This window comes from Girardinichthys multiradiatus, chromosome 5, assembly GCF_021462225.1.
Source record: "Girardinichthys multiradiatus isolate DD_20200921_A chromosome 5, DD_fGirMul_XY1, whole genome shotgun sequence".
In the NCBI taxonomy this organism is placed as follows: Eukaryota; Metazoa; Chordata; class Actinopteri; order Cyprinodontiformes; family Goodeidae; genus Girardinichthys; species Girardinichthys multiradiatus.
The window spans coordinates 28,423,298-28,443,211 of record NC_061798.1 but is presented as its reverse complement, the minus strand read 5'-3'; the positions used below and the strand labels follow the sequence as shown (position 1 = coordinate 28,443,211).

Sequence of the window (19,914 nt, the reverse complement as noted above, 5' to 3'; positions counted from 1 at the left end):
GGAGCTTTTGGGGTAGCTTGCAACTTCTCTGTGCACTGCTCGATGTGGTCTTCAAGTGGAATTGTAAAGGACTTCCAACGTCTGGGAATTTGTGCAAATGTTTTCAGTGTTTTCCACATATGAACAATCTTTTGCGATGTAGAATGATGGACTTTGGATTGTTTGGAAATTGCATCAGAAGCCTTCCCAGATTGATGGTGAGCAACAGTTGCTTCTGTAAATTCATTGCTGATGTCCTTTTTGGTATTGTTTTAGACACACCTGTATGCCCTGAACCAATGAATCTAAACTCTTGCTTTTTGGAAGTGGTCATATGTGCTGCTGATCAATTACTCAAGCACCTTGAAATAGTCGTCATTTGCTTCTACTTCCTTTCTTAAATATTACAGTGTCCCTGCATTGAAATTCATGGGATTTTCTTTCCCCTTAACTGTAAGTATACAGTTACAATAAACACTAGTTAATTATCACAGCAACATTATAGCCTCTTTAATAAAAATCTGCCTTTTGATAATAAAAAGGTAGCATACTGGAACATGGCAGAAAAATGGCAGGCGTGATCAGGCGTACTCTCATCATACAGAGTATATTTGTTGGCCAGCTAACCTAACATGCATATTTTTGGACTGTGGAAGGAAGCCGGGTTACCTGGCGAAAACCAGCGGCACACAACAAGGCAGCAGCCGAGATCTGCACCTTGGGCTGTTTGTGCTGTAAGCCAGCAGCAATTTCTTCCTACAAATAGAAAGGCTAATAATGCCATATTGAAGACACGGTTAAACATATGATGTAAAATTAGTGTCAATATTTCCGTGTAAATTGCACTTAATATATTTTAAACAGATCAGAAATATATTTAAATAAAAGAATAGAGAGAAATATGCAGACAAACAAGATATTGAACCAAAGAGCAGATTTCACAGATTTGAACACTTGTTGAATCTCATAGACTCTTAAGCCCCTTTATTTTTAAGTTTATTCAGACTTGATTTAAGCTTTTATTCATTGTGGACTCTTTGTGACAAAATTATAAAGATGTTTGTTCTTTCAACCTTTTACCACAAAGAAATATTAAAGACTCCACTGCATTTATGAAACGGCGATTTGGAACAATGCTGCCACAAATTATGATATAACCATCTCTGTGCTTCTCTGTTTATTCTGAAGCTGTGTCCTTCAATGCGTGTCTTTGGTCTGCATCAAAGTTTGTTAACTCTGACACCAAAGTTTCAATAATTTTTAAGTAAAGGTTTAGGCTTCTGTTTTTTCTTTGCCTTAGTTGGTCTGATAAAGCAAGGGTTGCTTGTCCTGAAAAAACTGACACAACAATTCACATAAGTTACCCAGTTAGAAATCTGCTCATGCGTTGGAATAAGACTAGATCTGAGTGTAAAGCTGTGGTTATGTGTAATATAAATAAAAAATATATATGTAGAGTTCCCTTTGTATTTTGACTGCTTTAACCTGCCTTTCATTTTAGGCCTTGAACCCAGAGTTGACATCAGATTTCAGCCTTCTGGGAATCACTTTGTTGATACTAAAATGCCTTTTAAAATGTGTCAGATCCAATTTAAAATGTATTCTCTGTTAAGTTTCTTTTCTGTGTTGACAGAACCTGGTTAATTCCTTGTAATTTAGAGACCTTACATGCGTTAATGATTGATAGGTCAGAGTGACGCGGTTTAACAGAAGACATTCCTCTGAAAGGGTCACGTACTGAAATGAAATGGAGGAGAAGGCAGCCAGGGTTGAAAGAAAAGCTCTGAAAAACCTTCAGAAATCTGTAAGGAAGGTTGACCAACACAACCATAAAGGACTCAAAGGAAGTCTATTTGATTGGAAGCAACATCTAAAGAAATGAGCAATGACTCAAGACTTTGTCAGAGTACTGTACATGACATTTTTTATTTTAATTTCTATGAAAAAGGAACAAAATAAATGGCACACCTCGGGAATGTAGTAACTGACAGCTTATTTGCAAGTGTTTTATCTTAGTGAGCTTCAAACCTTACTGTAATACACTGCCCATTCCTTCTTTTCTGTCCCATGGGTGTGACCGTTTGCAAACCCATTAAATGCCTCGTTTATTTTTCCAGTCAGCTTGCTATTGTTTTTATCATCCATCTGGTCCTTTCTCAGAGCCAGAGCTGGCTTACATGTGTGCCAGTTCCACAAAACCTTGTTCATGTCATCCTGAGCCCTGATGCCCATCAGCCTTTCTTCATCGCTTCTCTTGTCCTCTTCTTCTTCTCCACCGCCATCCTTGCCGGAGGGATGGTGGTGGAGGCTCTGCATCTCTCCACTGATGTTCTCAAAGTACTGGTGGATGCATACTTTGGCAAAGCTCTTTGCATGCTCCTTGCAGGTCTCATCGAACATCTTGCGTTCGATGTCGATGTAATGGGACCAGTATTTGGTTTTGAGGAAAGCGGCTTGGGTGAAGCACGGTCTGATTGCCCGGATGAGGAAGGCAGTGAAGGTTATCATGAGTAGAAAAATCCACCCACATGCCTATAAAGTTAAAAGATTATTACATTATTCACAGTGAAGACGAATGTGTTAGGAGACAAAGAAAATATGGCAAACAGACTGCTTGGGTGCTTGTGACAGATTTCCTGTTAATCTTGAGTCATAATCTTGCTAAAGTCGAAAAAACACATTTACACACTGCAACCTTCACGGCTCAACAATTTAATTTCTATTTCAAACATTTCTTTTACAAGATATATGACTTCTGGGCCCACATTATTGCCCTGAGGCTACTCAAAGACCTCAGCAACGCTGTGGGTGTTATATGGGAAGACTGGAATAGGTCCCAGTTTCATGCACAAAACATTTCAGGATTTATGAAATAAACAACATCATAAAAGTCCTAAATGAAACCAGTAAGGAATCTCATAAGGAAAACTCATAAGTGAAATAGACTAATACATAATTGTGAAGTAAATGGACACAAAATGGCTTGTTTACAGGTGCAGAGGAAAGTAGGAAGAGACAAAATGGCAGTCCCTGGATACTTGTTCACATTTCCCACTGGGAACTCAGAAAATCAGACTTGCGAATACAGAGGGAAGGCACCATTAAAACAAAGGATCAGAAAGCATCCTTGGCGGGAGGGAGACCTCGCTAACCCTAAGCTTGATATCTATGGACTCTTCTATTGGTATTTTATTAAAGCAGCTGATGTTGTGTTCAGTTTGACATGAAATCAGAGCTTGGAGCTAAAAAAAAACAACATTACACCCAAGCTGAGAATGCTTAAGTTGCAAGTCGGAAAACAGCCGGGTTTTATATTTGTTTTGGTGCTAACTACTGTTAGCAGAACAAGGTGAAAATAATCTATTTCTCTCAAGTTTATGAATTGAAATACAAAAGGAAAATTTTCACTGGAGGATATTTCCAGCAATACGTGTGTCAGTGAGATAGAAACCTTTACATGATGAAGAAGTTTTACTGAAAATTTTCACTACATTCTGCACATTTGCATCCATACTGGACACTGAATTCAGGGTTGCTTGGTAAGCTCAGAGATTCCCAGTTGGAGTTCCAACTTCTAGCAGGGTTTTGTTTTTCCAACTGGAAACTTGGGAAAAAAAATCTTTCTAATTCTTTTTCTTAACTGATGCTTTATGTTTTGTTTTCTTTTGATTATAAATTTTATGATTTCATGTCTTGAAAGGTGCTAAATAAATAGATTTTTATTTCATTTAATTCAGAGAACGCAAAACTATGGTCTTATATCTTTGTTATCAATCACTATGTAGACCAAATTATCTCACAGTACTCATCTTTGTGTGTTTTATTCTGAGAAAAAGTAAAAATAACTGACCTGTGATATACACTTGATGTATCGTGTTGCTGCCACCCTTAATTCCTTATGCTCAAACAGGTCTTCGCAGGGAATTCTGGCCAGCAGTCGAATCCTCTCTGTCTCTGACATCTCTTTAATAAAGCTTGAATTCCCAAACTTTTCAATATCTAAGTTGGTGCTGAAAGCACAGAGGAAGCTCTTCCCGTCCATGAGGGTAACTGACACCCACAGCGCAGGGGCGATTAAAGATCTCTGTGTGATTGAACAAAACATGTATCGCAGAATCGTTGGATCCTTCAACCGTTCCCCAATTGGTCTTTTCCACTCTTCGGCGAGCACAGACACATTATTGTTCAAGACAAAACCCAACATGAAGAACCATATGGGAGGGATGAGAAGCAGCCCGATGCCGTAGGTGTAGTTGTACTCTGGCATGCAGGGGCAGCTGAACTCAAAGGTAGAGTACATCTGGGCACTTGCTAGTGCCATGATGCCACAAATCCCATTCATAAAAGACTCCTGGTTGGACTGGAGGAACTGGAACATCATACGAAACTTATCCATCTTGGGAGATGTAGTTGACCCTTTGGCTTACAGGTAGTGAAATTTCTGGAAAAATGTGTTTAAAAAGGATAATTTAAAAAGTGGTAAAAAGGCAGCGTTGTTTCTTCACTTTTGGGTTATTTTACAAAGATTTGTCATTTGAGATAAAAAACATTAACGTTAAAAAAATCTTTTAAAAGAAGTAACCCTAAATGGATGTTAAAAAATACTTACTTGATACTTTATTATGTATACATTTCCAGTGCTAAATTTGATGCACTTTTGCCCCATAGAACCGGCTTAATTCGTCATGGCATATACTTAACAAGGAGCCAAAACATTTCTCTGAGATTTTGGTCCATATTGACCAGACAGCATCATGCAGCTGCTGCAGATATGCCAGCTGCACATCCATGATGCAGAGTTCCTCGTTTCCCTACATATCAAAGTTGCTCTATTAGATTGAGATCTGGTGACTGTGGGGGCCATTATAATGCAGTGAACTCATTGTCATGTTCAAGAAACCAGTTTGGTTTATACACATAGGCTGTGGCATTTGAACAATGCTCAGCTGGTACTAAGGCGCTCCAAGTGTGCCAAGAACGATCCCCCGTACCTTTATACCACCATCGCCACCATGCTGAAGCAGTGATACAAGGCAGGAAGGATGCTTTCATGTTGTTGACACCAAATTCTGAAAATCCTATTTAAATGTCAAAGCAGAAATCAGGACCCATTGAACCAATCTGTCCATGGACCAGTTTTGGTAAACCTGTGAAAATTGTAGCTTCAGTTTCCTGTTGTTTCCTGACAGGAAGTGGCACCTGGTTTGGTTTTCTGCTGCTGTAGTCCACGTGCTTCAAGAGTCCAAGTATAATCAGTTTAAAGATGGTATTCAACAAACCTTGGTTGTAATCAGAGGCTATTTGTTACTGTTGCCTTTCTATCATCTCGAACCAGTCCGATTGTTCTTCTCTGACATCGACATGACATATTTATCCAGACTGTTTCTGCCCACTGGATATGTTCCCTTTATTTTGGACCATTATCTGTAAACCTGGGAGATGGTTGTGAATAAAAATCCCTGTAGATCAGCAGTTTTTGCTAGATCTATATATGCCTCAATGTTTTGAGTTGTTCATAAAGTGGCCATTAAGTGTATTCTGTCAACTAGTCTTCGGATCCCTATAATTTAAATTAAAATTTAAAATTTGTTTATAACCATGAACTAAACAATAATATAAAATACATTTTGACTCGCAGACACTAATGTAGCGGTGAGAAAAACTGTATACAATTTATTTATAAAACATTTATAATTACTTCTTATCCAGCAACCAACCTTAAGGCAGACAGAGATATAGTTCAATATGTAGACACATAATTGAGGATATTGTCCTGAAATTAACTTCACTTACCTTGTTATTTACTTTCGGATAAACAGATGAAAAGAAAAACAAGTCGTATAACAAGTCATATAATGTCCATAGTGAATGACTTGTAGCTCTGTTTATACCCAGCATACATACCTGGCTGACTGCTAAGTGCTTCTCCGGTGATACTCAAAACTGACCTAAGCTCCTGTCACAAGCCCCACCTTTCACTGGGTTACAATGATTTGAGGAAAGAGAGACTCTCAAAGGTAAACCTGATAAAGCCTGTGAATACTCTTACATAGATTATTTAGCCCCCTTTTTACATTAAGATATGTTTAATATATGAAAAGCAGAGTGTTTCTATGTCAATCTAAAATATCTGATCAGTGAAAGTGCCTGTATTGTTCCTGTGAAGCTACAACAAGTCAGACATGCAAACAAGTTTTCAAACTATTCAAATCTCTGTGGCTTTAGATGGAGAATTTGGTTGCAGTCACATAGGTAGATGGTGAATCTGTTTCCAATTGCTTGGAGAAGAGATAATTGTGCAAAATGTTATAATAGTGTTTTTCTTTATTGCACACAGCCCTTTCAATACATTTGGACCCACATGCTGAATTAAAGCTCGACAAACCAGTTGGAAGCCCACAAGGGAATAAAAGGCAGCGGTTCATGAACACCAGCCGTTTAATACACTTAGCTCTGTCTGCAACCTGATACTTATTGTCAACACCAGTGAAATTCTTTCACTGACTCAGATGTTTGTATACCATGAATTTATGTGATCAGGGACAGAAGATAAAACAGGGTTACATAAAAAAAAACTGCCATTGTCCTTTCCATTGTCCCACTAGCCAACGGCTATGAAGACCCACTGCTTTCAGAATGTAATCAGCAATTTTTAAAATGATCAATAAAATGAGTAAAGCACACGAACATGGAAATGATGCAAAAACAAACCCTCAAACTAAAATTAAGAAAATGGTCAAATTAAACTAAAAACCCTCAAATTAGTTACCTCTAATACTGTTGGAAAACAACATCTTTGCCTCTTGTAACAGTCTCTGTTACCAGTTCTCCTTAAAACCTACTGTAGTTGGTTGTAAAATCACTGGAACAGGTCATTTAACTCAAAATCACTTATATAAAATATTGATTTATAAAACTATTTTAAAAATGAACAGTTTTTTTTCTGGACTTTATAAGGATTCATTTCAATTGATTTTTGATCTAAAACCCTCAGAGCTTCTTTAAGAACATCACAGGCTTTAAAACTGATTGGTTAGCATGCCTCCAAACAGTTACACATAATTAATGCGTGCTAACAGAAGCATGGCAGCCTTTACAGGAAGACGTCATTAATTTGTATGGTTTTAGATACGTCCCTAAGCTTCAGTTTTCAGCTGGGAATCCAAGAAAACACTCAGATATTTAAACTCAACTACTATTTGGATTTGTTTCTGATCAATAACAACAGTGAAATTTGTGCGTTTGCATGTGAATGTGAAACACTGAGACAGTTTTGGTACAATTCAGTGACAGAAAATAAATTTTAAATCATTGTGAGATCCTCACCATTTGCCCCTTTAACACACCTGCAGTTGGCTGTGGAGTCTTTGCAGTTACATATAGTTGAAACCAGGCATTTACATACACTTTAAAAAGAAAGATAGCCCTTTTTTCTCACTGTCTAAGATTAAATCAGACTAAAGTTTTACTGTTTTAGGATGTTGAGGAGTACCAAACATACAGTGCCTTGCGAAAGTATTCGGCCCCCTTGAACTTTTCAACCTCTTGCCACATTTCAGGCTTCAAACATAAAGATATAAAATTTTTTGTGAAGAATCAACACCAAGTTGGACACAATCATGAAGTAGAATGAAATTTATTGGATGTGTCAAACTTTTTTAACAAATAAAAAACTGAAAGGTGGGGCCGTGCAATATTATTCAGCCCCTTTACTTTCAGTGCAGCAAACTCACTCCAGAAGTTCAGTGAGGATCTCTGAATGATCCAATGTTGTCCCAAATGACTGATGATGATGAATAGAATCCACCTGTGTGTAATCAAGTCTCCGCATAAATGCACCTGCTCTGTGATAGTCTCAGGGTTCTGTTCAAAGCACAGAGAGCATCATGAAGACCAAGGAACACACCAGGCAGGTCCGAGATACTGTTGTGGAGAAGTTTAAAGCCGGATTTGGATAAAAAAAGATTTCCCAAGCTTTAAACATCCCAGGGAGCACTGTGCAAGCAATCATATTGAAATGGAAGGAGTATCAGACCACTGCAAATCTACCAAGACCCGGCCGTTCCTCTAAACTTTCATCTCGAACAAGGAGAAGACTGATCAGAGATGCAGCCAAGAGGCCCATGATCACTCTGGATGAACTGCAGAGATCTACAGCTGAGGTGGGAGAGTCTGTCCATAGGACAACAATCAGTCGTACACTGCACAAATCTGGCCTTTATGGAAGAGTGGCAAGAAGAAAGCCATTTCTCAAAGATATCTATAAAAAGTCTTGTTTAAAGTTTGCCACAAGCCACCTGGGAGACACACCAAACATGTGGAAGAAGGTGCTCTGGTCAGATGAAACCAAAATCAAACTGTTTGGCCACAATGCAAAACGATGTTTGGTGTAAAAGCAACACAGCTCATCACCCTGAACACACCATCCCCACTGTCAAACATGGTGGTGGCAGCATCATGGTTTGGGCCTGCTTTTCGTCAGCAGGGACAGAGAAGATGGTCAAAATTGATGGGAAGATGGATGGGGCCGAATACAGGACCATTCTGGAAGAAAACCTGTTGGAGTCTGCAAGAGACCTGAGACTGGGACGGAGATTTATCTTCCAACAAGACAATGATCCAAAACATAAAGCCAAATCTACAATGGAATGATTCACAAATAAACGTATCCAGGTGTTGGAATGGCCTAGTCAAAGTCCAGACCTGAATCCAATCGAGAATCTGTGGAAAGAGCTGAAGACTGCTGTTCATGAACGCTCTCCATCCAACTTCACTGAGCTCGAGCTGTTTTGCAAGGAAGAATGGGCAAGAATTTCAGTCTCTCGATGTGAAAACTGATAGAGACAAACCCCAAGCGACTTGCAGCTGTAATTGCAGCAAAGGGTGGCGCTACAAAGTATTAACGCAAGGGGGCCGAATAATATTGCATGGCCCACTTTTCAGTTTTCTATTTGTTAAAAAGTTTGACACATCCAATAAATTTCATTCAACTTCACGATTGTGTCCCACTTGTTGTTGATTCTTCACAAAAAATATTATAGTCATAGTCCATTGGAAGGCCCTTTTGTGCCCAGACTTTAACTTCCTGGCTTTTGTCTTGAGCTATTGCTTCAATATTTCGACATGTTTTCCCTTATGATGACATCTATTTTGTAAAGTGCAGCAAAACACCCCCACACAGCATGATGTTGCCATCCCTATGCTCCACAGTTGGGATAGTGTTCTAAGGCTGGCAAACCTCCCCGTTTTTCCTTGATGTAACAACAACCATTCAGGCCAAATTGTTTCATCAGACCACAGAAAGGAGTCAGAATGCTGAATTAAAATCTTTGTCACTAAGTTAGTATGAAAACTATGTTTAATTTGCTTTTGGACTTATGGCTTCTTCCTTTCTGAGTGGCCTTTTAGCCCATATTGTACAAGACTGTGTGGGTACATACACTCACTACCAGCTTCAGCCAGGATCTTCACAAGGTGTACAGTTTTTGTTCTGGGGTTGATAAGCACATTTCGCACCGAAACATGTTCATCTCTGGGACACAGACTTGTCTCCTACCTGAACTGTATGATGGCTGGAGAATCCCATGGTGTTCATACTTGTGTATGATTGTTCCAACATCTGGCACCTTCAAGCATCTGGAAATTTTAACCAAGGATAAACCAGACTTATGAGGTCAAAAGTTTAGTTTCCTTAGCTTACAAAGCCATGAGCCCATGATCAACACGTTCCTAAATTGTTTAAGGGCAGATTAATCTGTACTCTTCTAAACTTTCCTCTGTCACTCTTGTCATTTAGCACATAGACATTGTTTTAGTAATCCTAACTGATCTAAAACAGGTAAATAATAATCATTTCAGACAGTGTGAAAAAATGTGACTTTAAACAGTCTATGTAAACTTCTGGTTTCAGTCATATATGCCTGCATCATATGAATACATTTGGCACTGAAAGTGAAATGAGTATGCTGTTTCAGGAAGTCAGCTCAAACCTAATACTTGTGCATATTGCACAGGAAAGTATTGAAGCAGAGCACATGGGCTGGGTGTGCAGGAAGTTATTTGCAACCTTCAGCTAAAATAGGAAGAGATCTCAGAACAAGTGGCAGCATAAGGTTGTTTCCTCCTTTATACCTTTTCACACATTACCGGATCATTCCACTGCTGAGATAAAGATCCGCTTATTCAGGTGTGTATTATTATTTCTATTTAATGTCATGTTTTCTACATAATAATGCTTAGTTTTCAATTTAACACCCAACAAATATAGAAAAGAACTGAGTTAAGAGTTGCTTAAGCCTGTTCAGGAAGTCTCTTTTTTTTCTCTTTGGCCTAGCAGTGTTGAAACTTAGAGCAGCATCTTTCTCTAAGAAAAAGAGTTACAGAGAATTCACCAGGTTTATACATTTCACTTATAATGCCTTACAAAACTGTGTATAACTCTTGAACCTTTCCAAATTTTGTCACATAACAAACTTTGTTTAACATCTTTGTGATAGGCCAGCACACAGTATTGCAGAATTGTAATTGGGTAGTACAATGATACATGGTTTTCACATATTTTTTACGAATAAAAGTTTCTAAACTGCGACATGCATTTTTATTCAGCCCCCATTACCCAGATACCACTAAAGAAAATCCTGTGCAACAGACTACATTCAAAACTCAGCTGATTAGTAAACATCTGGATTAGTTACACCTGGTTGTAACCGAATCTTATTATGAATCCAGTTGTGCTGTGAAGTCCTCAGAGGTTTGTTAGAGAACATTAGTGAACAAACAGCATCATGAAGACCAAGGAGCACAGCAGAAAGCTCAGGGAAAAAGATGTGGAGAAGTTTAAAGCAGAGTTGGGTTACCAACATTTCAAGCTCTAAACACCATGTGGAGCACAATCCATCCACAATCAATCCATCATCTTAAAATTTAAATGGCATAACTTCAAGGCTACCAGAATATGGCTGTTCACCTAAAATCACAGGATAGGCCAGGAGAGTATTAATCAGAAAAGCAGCCTAGAGGCCCATAGTATTTCTGCATGAGCTACAGGGACCTACAGCTCAGGTAGTAGTCTCTGTTTCTAGGACAACTGATGAACTAAGGAATTCCCGCTGCAGTTTGCTACAAGTCATGGAGGGCACCAAATGTGAAAGAAGGTGCTCTGGTCAAATTAGACTAAAACTGAACTTTTTAGCTGATATACAAAAGGGTATTTGTGGTGGAAAACCAACATCTTGAAGAGATTAAGCCCACCATCAAACATGGTGGTAGCAGCATGATGCTGTGGGGATGCTTGTTTCCATAAGGACAGGGAGACTAGACACAGTTGATGGGAAGATGAGGTAATCCTGGAAGAAAACCTGTCAGAGGCTGAAAAAGACTTGCGACTGGGGCAGATGTTCACCTTCCAGCAGGACAATGGTCCTAAACATGCAACCACAGCTAGAGTAAAATGGTTTACATCAAAGCAGATTCATGTGTTAGAATGGCCTAAATATAATTTTGAATTTTTGGCACGATTTGAATATTGATATTCACAGACTTTCTCAATTCGATCTGATTGAGCTTGAGCTATTTTGCAAATTAGACAGGGCGAAAAAGGTCAGTCTCTAGATGTGTAAAGGATGGTACATACCATATTTTCATATACAGGTCCTTCTCAAAATATTAGCATATTGTGATAAAATTCATTATTTTCCATAATGTCATGATGAAAATTTAACATTCATATATTTTAGATTCATTGCACACTAACTGAAATATTTCAGGTCTTTTATTGTCTTAATACGGATGATTTTGGCATACAGCTCATGAAAACCCAAAATTCCTATCTCACAAAATTAGCATATTTCATCCGACCAATAAAAGAAAAGTGTTTTTAATACAAAAAACGTCAACCTTCAAATAATCATGTACAGTTATGCACTCAATACTTGGTCGGGAATCCTTTTGCAGAAATGACTGCTTCAATGCGGCGTGGCATGGAGGCAATCAGCCTGTGGCACTGCTGAGGTCTTATGGAGGCCCAGGATGCTTCGATAGCGGCCTTTAGCTCATCCAGAGTGTTGGGTCTTGAGTCTCTCAACGTTCTCTTCACAATATCCCACAGATTCTCTATGGGGTTCAGGTCAGGAGAGTTGGCAGGCCAATTGAGCACAGTGATACCATGGTCAGTAAACCATTTACCAGTGGTTTTGGCACTGTGAGCAGGTGCCAGGTCGTGCTGAAAAATGAAATCTTCATCTCCATAAAGCTTTTCAGCAGATGGAAGCATGAAGTGCTCCAAAATCTCCTGATAGCTAGCTGCATTGACCCTGCCCTTGATAAAACACAGTGGACCAACACCAGCAGCTGACACGGCACCCCAGACCATCACTGACTGTGGGTACTTCACACTGGACTTCTGGCATTTTGGCATTTCCTTCTCCCCAGTCTTCCTCCAGACTCTGGCACCTTGATTTCCGAATGACATGCAGAATTTGCTTTCATCCAAAAAAAGTACTTTGGACCACTGAGCAACAGTCCAGTGCTGCTTCTCTGTAGCCCAGGTCAGGCGCTTCTGCCGCTGTTTCTGGTTCAAAAGTGGCTTGACCTGGGGAATGCGGCACCTGTAGCCCATTTCCTGCACACGCCTGTGCACGGTGGCTCTGGATGTTTCTACTCCAGACTCAGTCCACTGCTTCCACAGGTCCCCCAAGGGGTGATGAACCAGGCTGGGAGTTTTAAAGGCCTCAGGAATCTTTTGCAGGTGTTTAGAGTTAACTCGTTGATTCAGATGATTAGGTTCATAGCTCGTTTAGAGACCCTTTTAATGATATGCTAATTTTGTGAGATAGGAATTTTGGGTTTTCATGAGCTGTATGCCAAAATCATCCATATTAAGACAATAAAAGACCTGAAATATTTCAGTTAGTGTGCAATGAATCTAAAATATATGAATGTTAAATTTTCATCATTACATTATGGAAAATAATGAACTTTATCACAATATGCTAATATTTTGAGAAGGACCTGTAGTTCTACAAAGTATTGACTCAGAGAGGCTAAATACAAATCCACACCTTCCAGATTTTTATTTGAAGAAATTGTTGGAAAACCATACATCATATTCTTTCCACCTCACAATCATTCAGTGCTTTTTGTTGGTCAATTAAATGTTATATAATTGACTTACTATTTCTTGCGGCTGTAATGTGGTAAAAAATAGAAAAACGTTTAAGGGGTATGGATACTGTGCAAGGCTCTGTAAATTAACTAAATACTTCCTCCTAATTCCTTCACAGATAGTACAGAAGATGCAAGAAACTCTGCTGCGGGTGTTTGTGGTGGCTCTAGGTCTTCTGTTGTGTCCCAGGGATAATCCTGGGGTTGAGGAATGGGATGTTGCCATCGACATGGATTTGCAAAAGCCTGAGGAGATGCTGCTGAAAAGGGAGGAGAAACTAGACCAACCATCAGCACCTGTCAGTTCCAAAATAACAGGGCCTCAAGATGATATAAATAACAATCCTGCACAACAGAATCAGTCTGATCAACATGAGAAAGAACTGCTGGATTCAGATGTGGCTGTTGCTGAAGGAGACACAAAAGTTGACAGGTTTGATCACAAATTACCAAACAGTCACATTACTGGTAAATCTGCTTCCATTATTCTGCCTGAAAATATTGACAGTCAGGAGGGAGAAGATTTAAGAAGTAGCAGTCCAGAGCAAGACAGTCTGCAGGGACATCACAAGAAGCCAGAAGAAGCAATGATCATCCCGAAAGAACAAGATTCAACTGCTTCACATCTCTATAGCAAGACAGAAAATGAAACCTCGGAGAAGGCTGTTGCAGAATGGGAGAGGGATTATCTCTGGTACATCTGGAACATATTTTCCATCATTTCCATGATGCGCTTCTTTAGGAAATACCTGAAGAGAAATCTCCAAACAGATCAGGAAGTGTCCAGGATTTCCCCTTGCAGACCTGCTAAACTTCTGCTGCCTGACGCTGAAACTCTGCAGACTCTGTATGCTAAATGTGTTCAGGTCTCAACTGAGAAAATGTTGAGGGAGAACAGGTTTTTGGAAGGATTCACAAATGACCTCATAGATGCCATGAAGACCATTTGTGACAATAATGGCAGCATGACGATTGAGGACTTTCAGATGGTGAATGAGCGCGACATCATTGTTCATTTCACTCCACCCGAACCATATAGTCTTCACTGTCTGCTCAGGAAGAACCTGGAGAGTGATCATCTGCTGGACATGCAAGTCTGTGGTCAAATAAAACTACTGAAAGAAGAGAAAATCCCAAATGGCTGCCCCTGCCAGTCTGCCGATGCAGAGGACATGGTTTGCCTGCTACATTCAGAGAGCGACAAAGCAAAAACAAAAGTGGCAGCCGCTTATGATGGACCTCTGTGCTCCAAGAACACTCCTTTTCTGTCAAAATCAAAGATCACCAGGTGGTTTCAGAGCACAATCAAACAAGCCTGGGCGCAGATCTCACATAAATACGAGTTTGAGCTCAGTATCCGCTACGTTGAGGCTCCGGGTGCTCTGGTGATTAGGTTCAGGTCAGGAAAGAAGATTAACTTCAGTTTAAAACCGGTGGTTAAGTTCAACGCTGAAGCTCATTTCTGCATTACGCCCTGGTCGTCGAGCAATGTGGACACTTTATGGGCACTCTCCCTCACAGTCTATGAAGACCGCCTCCTGGAACATCTCTGCAAACGACTGCCTGTAAACTCCTGTCATAATCAAACTCTTGAAATTGCCTACTTCCTTCATAGGAGGCAGAAAACGTTTACAGGAAAGACTGCACTGAAGGACTTCCACTTCAAAACTGCATTAATGCACCTTCTAATGACCAAAAAACCATTAGAGTGGCAACTAAACTTTGCAGCCTGTAGGCTACAAGACCTGCTGGGCTTTATACAGGAAAGTCTTAAAAGAAAGCACTTGACTCACATTCTCATTGGCAAACCTTTGCCTGGGGTTATTGAACTGCCTAAAGAAATCTCTAAAGCAAAGCCAGTGAACCTGTTTAATCTTTTCGTGGAAGATGACTGTACGTATAAAAATGCTGTCTTGCATGTCCAGGAGATGCTTCGAAACGCACACATGCTGATACACGAATATGTTGCTCAACCGAAGAGGGACAGCCAATCCTTTGTTTAAAACTGTGTATAGCTTGAGAATTATCTTTCAAAGTCTGCAGATCTTATTGTTGCAGGTGCATCTCAATAACTCAAAATATAGGTTAGTGTTCAGTGAACTTTTATTTCTGTTAATTCTGGTGAATGTGATTTACTGCTGAAGAAAACAAATGGGTTTCTCAGAAAATCTGAATATTACAACAGATCAAGAAAAAAACATTTTATTACAGAAATGTGGGCCTATGGAAAAGTATAGCCACGTACTCTACAGTATATGCACCCCGACTTGGTCAATGCTCCTTTTGCATGATCGATCGCCTCAACGCTACGTAATATGGAGGCAATCAGCCTGTGGCTCTGCTGAGGAGTTAAGTCCAGGTGGCTTTAAAGGCAGCTTTCAGCTACTCCACATTCTTGGGTCTGGTGTCTCTCATCTTCCTCGACAATACTCTATATTTCCAATGTGGAGTTTAGGTAAGGCTGGTTTGCTGGTCAATCCAGCTCAGTGATACCATGGTCATTAAACCATTACTGGCAGTGTCCTGCTAGAAAATTAAATATCTCCATAAGCTGGTCAATAAAGGGAAATTCAAGTTTATTTATACAATGCATTTAAAACAACTGCAATGTTGAAGTGCTCCTGTAGGTGACTGACTTTAGATTTGATGAAACTCAGTGGATCAACACCTGCAGATGACAAGGCTCCTTAAAACAACGCAGGCTGCTCTTATCCCTGTTTCTTGTACACTTTTTTTCTGACTTTTCTTCCACTCAACTTTCCTTTAATATGCTTGGTTACAGCACTCTAACCAGCCAGCTTCTTTAACAGTGACTTATTGTTATTACTAAGTGGTCTTGGGTGTCGGTGGCTGTCGGCTAGATTACTGGGAACTCAGTCTTCCCATGATAACACAGATCATGATATTTCTCTATATGAATAGTTGTTATGTTATGCAATTATGAGCCCAAAGGTAAAGCATTTATTTAAAATAGATCATTACAACATCTTAGTCTTCATCACAGTCTTGTAAGTATGTTGGCTTCTTACTGGGGTCCTCCCTGGTCATAGTTTCAGGAGATCTTAGACTGCCAGTCTTGTCAAATTCAACTTTACCTTTAAAGTCAACCTTCCAAGAGTAACTGGAGATGATATTATTGGGTGCTTCTGGATAAAAAAAAAGACGTATTATTTTCTAACATGTGACTTGTTTCAGACATTTATGAGTTTTGACTTTGCAAGATTAAATTATTAGTTCAAGGAGGTCATTGGCCTTGCACCAGTAGTTATAGGAAATTAAGAAAGCACTTTCTATGCCATAGTTTTAGTGCACCAGCTTACCCTCCAGTTCTGCTGACAGGCATGTTGACTCACAACATTTGCACACCCAGTCCTTACCATAGAGCTCCTTCCACCTGGTGCACAAACAGGATTATCAGGTCAAAAGATAGTTAAAGCTTCAATAATTCTGCTCCGAAACATGTCTGCAGCTGCTAACAAAATCCACCGCAAGCAAGTTTAGCGTGCCTTAACTTACTTTCCAATAGCACGATCGTAATTGCAAGCCTTTAGACTCGGAGTTGGAGTAGATGGTCCTACATTCATCTCACAGTGCAAATAAAATTGCTGCAAGGCAACACATCTCATTGTTAAAGCACATCTTGTGTTTCACAGCATGCAGCTCCTACTGATATGTTACCTGTTCAGAAATAGTGGGAGCTCTCTGCTGGAAAACAAAGGCACCCACACTGAATTTCTGGACCATCTTGGAGCCACCAATGAGGAATTTTGATTGTACAGATGTCTTGCTATCAATCATACAGCTGCAACCAAACAAAATTACACTTTTGTGATTTGTCCCATGCAAACTATTTCACTTTAACTCAACTATTTAAATATTTACCCTTGATTGTTGATGACTGTGTATCTAGGATGCGAGTAGGGGTCTTGGGAGGCAGTCACAAAGCACTTTGTAATGTACATCCTCTTCATTTCCGCTGGCTTCAAAGTGCATTGGATCTCCCAAGTTAATTTTCTGGCCGAAGATTTTATTTCCTGATGCTGCAGAAAAATTAAATTCAGTGCAAATCATTTCAGACTGCTGCAGTGGGGGATGTGCCAAAATGTAAATTGGAAGGGTTGTGAATGTTGAGAATAGGACCTATATCTTGGATGAAAACAGCTTATGTGTTTCCATGTAAATAAAATGTTTCACAAACTGATTTTCCTTCTCTTTCTTCACCTTATTTAAACAGTAGGTTCTACCTTCAATTAAAGTTTGTCCACCTCTAGATAATTTTCAAAGTGGAAACCTGTCTGTTTAAGTGTGGCATCATTCAGGTCTGGATGTGGCTAGTCAAATCGAACAAAGCTATCAAACACAATGTGGTTAGTCATGATTTAATAATAGGCACAGTTACCTTTACACAAATGGCCAGGTTCATTTGAACACCTTTTGCCTTTCGTAAATGAAATCATTTGAAAATACTTTTTTTATTTCAAATTATCTTTGTCTGAACTTAAAATTAGCTTGATGATCTAAAACATTATTTCCCAAACCTTTTAGTTTCTCACACACAAAATAACAATGGACAAGACTTCAACTACTGGTTGAATATACAAGCATTTATACTGAACACAAGACAAACAGCATCAGCTGCCATTATGTTTCTTTTTAAAAAGCTGTTATTATCTCTAATACTAATAACATAAATATTCTATACTATTATCATTTGAGTTACTTAGTTTAATTTCAGAAGAGGATCTCAAGAACCCACACTTGTCGACTGGCAACCCAAAGTTGGTCCCCGACCCCAACTTTGGAAACCACTGATCTAAAACATTTAAAAGCAACATAAAAGCAAAGACAAAAGAAATCTGTAAGGGGATAAATACTTCTTAAAAGCAAATCCACCCCCTGGTGTTGCTCCTGTTGAAAATAAAGTACTCAGAGCATTTTATACATTTTTACTATAACAAGATGCTGGCAAGTATTTACTAGAAAAAGCTCACCATCTAGAGGAGAAATGGTGAAGCTACTGTTTGGTTGGAATACTCTGTACATGGTTCTTCCTTGCAGTTTGGGATGAAAGCTGACTTTATAAGAGTAAAACAACCTGCAACAATTAAGAAGACATTTATGGTAGACATGTTTGATGCAACAGTGGGTACATATTGGATGAAAAGTCCTATCATCTGAAGGAAAAGTCTTACCTGTAATATTTACACTGCAGGAGAATGTCGAATGGCATTTCCCTTAAAACTGGCCCAGCTGGCTTATAGTGGAGGAAAATTCTGATGGACAAATAATCTGGCAAACTCTGAGAGAGAAATATGTATCAGTAAACTAAGAATATCAAGGAATTCAGGTTAAATCTTTACTAACCTGTACTTTAAATCCACAGTCAGTTTTCAGAGACTGCAGAAGGTAGTAGTAATCTTTATCAGCATGGTTCACGGGACAACTTCCTAGTGTCAAATATTTGTATGCATCCTGAGATTTAAGGACCTCCTTCCTGATTCTTATGTATATTTTGTCCATATGACACTGGACCTCAACCAGTTTTGATTTGTTTGTTGCTCCTTCATCACTAGAAAGTGTGGGAGGCATACCCAATAACACTTTCTGAAGCCAGCTGGGAATTTTTCTAGCCCCCTTTTCAGGCTTCCGATCTCCTTTGTGATCTCTGGAAACTGGAACAATGAGATATTCTGGAAGCGTCTTTGATCCATCCCTGGAGGAATCATCTGCTGAAGCAGGCAAAGACTGGGCTTTAGGCAAGGAAGCTTGCTTTTCTTACTCTTCTTTTTCATGTATCTCAGTATTCTCTTTTTCTGACTCCGATTCAGAAACTTTGATGAGAGCAAAGGAGCAGGTGGAACAAAACACCAGCAGAACAAGCCCAGCATGTGAAGAAACCATTTTCACCCCACAGTCTGCCTCTGGCAGGTTTTCACCTGACAAACTCTACACTGCAATCAGGAGAGGACTCTTAACAGCTGCTGAAAATACCAAATCATCTTTAACATCAGAGTTGCTTTCTCATGTGATATTTTGGGTATCTCTGAGTTACATGAATGTCTTACATAAATCAACTATTTAAATTGAGTATGTGTAAACAGCACCATTTAGAATCTAACAATACAGATTTAAACATGCCATTGCAGATTCACACACAATGTGGCTACTGTTGTGTCACCAGGCAACACATCGGTTTGCAGTGGTCTTGATGAACACAGTGAACATTGCATCACAACTCAAAAAGGAGAGACATACATGTCATCATACATGTAATTGTAGGTTACCATAAATACTATAATTCAACCTATTTAGACTAACATACACTGCTCAAAAAAATAAAGGGAATACTTAAACAACACAATATATCTTCAAGTAAATCAAATTTCTGTGAAATCAAACTGTCCACTTAGGAAGCAACACTGATTGACAATCAATTTCACAGCTGTTGTTCAAATGGAAAAGACAACAGGTTGAAATCTTTGGTGATTAGCAAGACACACTCCATAAAGGAGTGGTTCTGCAGGTGGGGACCACAGACCACTTCTTACTACCTATGCTTTCTGGCTGATATTTTGGTCACTTTTGAATGTTGGTGGTGCTTTCACACTCATGGTAGCATGAGACGGACTCTACAATCCACACAAGTGGCTCAGGTAGTGCAGCTCATCCAGGATGGCACATCAATGTGAGCTGTGGCAAGAAGGTTTGCTGTGTTTGTCAGCGTAGTGTCCAGAGCCTAGAGGCGCTACCAGGAGACAGGCCAGTACACCAGGA

At 39.4% G+C, this 19,914-nt stretch overlaps 3 protein-coding genes across 3 annotated transcripts; 1 reads left to right on the top strand and 2 right to left on the bottom strand.

Annotated features, from left to right (window-relative positions):
- Positions 1-1,901: 1,901 nt before the first annotated feature.
- LOC124868531 (calcium homeostasis modulator protein 1) lies at positions 1,902-5,875 on the bottom strand. The gene is made up of 3 exons (XM_047365922.1): positions 5,773-5,875; positions 3,830-4,420; positions 1,902-2,511 (listed from the first exon to the last, which is right to left on the bottom strand). The coding sequence occupies exons 2-3, from the start codon at positions 4,373-4,375 to the stop codon at positions 2,002-2,004; spliced, it is 1,056 nt and encodes a 351-aa protein (XP_047221878.1). The 5' UTR covers positions 4,376-4,420; positions 5,773-5,875; the 3' UTR covers positions 1,902-2,001.
- Positions 5,876-10,068: 4,193 nt separating this feature from the next.
- Positions 10,069-17,341, top strand: LOC124868018 (inositol 1,4,5-trisphosphate receptor-interacting protein). Its single transcript, XM_047364781.1, has 2 exons — positions 10,069-10,165; positions 13,260-17,341. Exon 2 carries the CDS (start codon positions 13,272-13,274, stop codon positions 15,141-15,143), a length of 1,872 nt encoding a protein of 623 aa, XP_047220737.1. The 5' UTR covers positions 10,069-10,165; positions 13,260-13,271; the 3' UTR covers positions 15,144-17,341.
- Positions 16,079-19,069, bottom strand: zp3c (zona pellucida glycoprotein 3c). The gene is made up of 8 exons (XM_047364782.1): positions 18,505-19,069; positions 18,333-18,439; positions 18,132-18,235; positions 17,023-17,180; positions 16,819-16,942; positions 16,657-16,745; positions 16,461-16,534; positions 16,079-16,286 (listed from the first exon to the last, which is right to left on the bottom strand). The coding sequence occupies exons 3-8, from the start codon at positions 18,132-18,134 to the stop codon at positions 16,129-16,131; spliced, it is 606 nt and encodes a 201-aa protein (XP_047220738.1). The 5' UTR covers positions 18,135-18,235; positions 18,333-18,439; positions 18,505-19,069; the 3' UTR covers positions 16,079-16,128.
- Between the last annotated feature and the right edge of the window lie 845 nt (positions 19,070-19,914).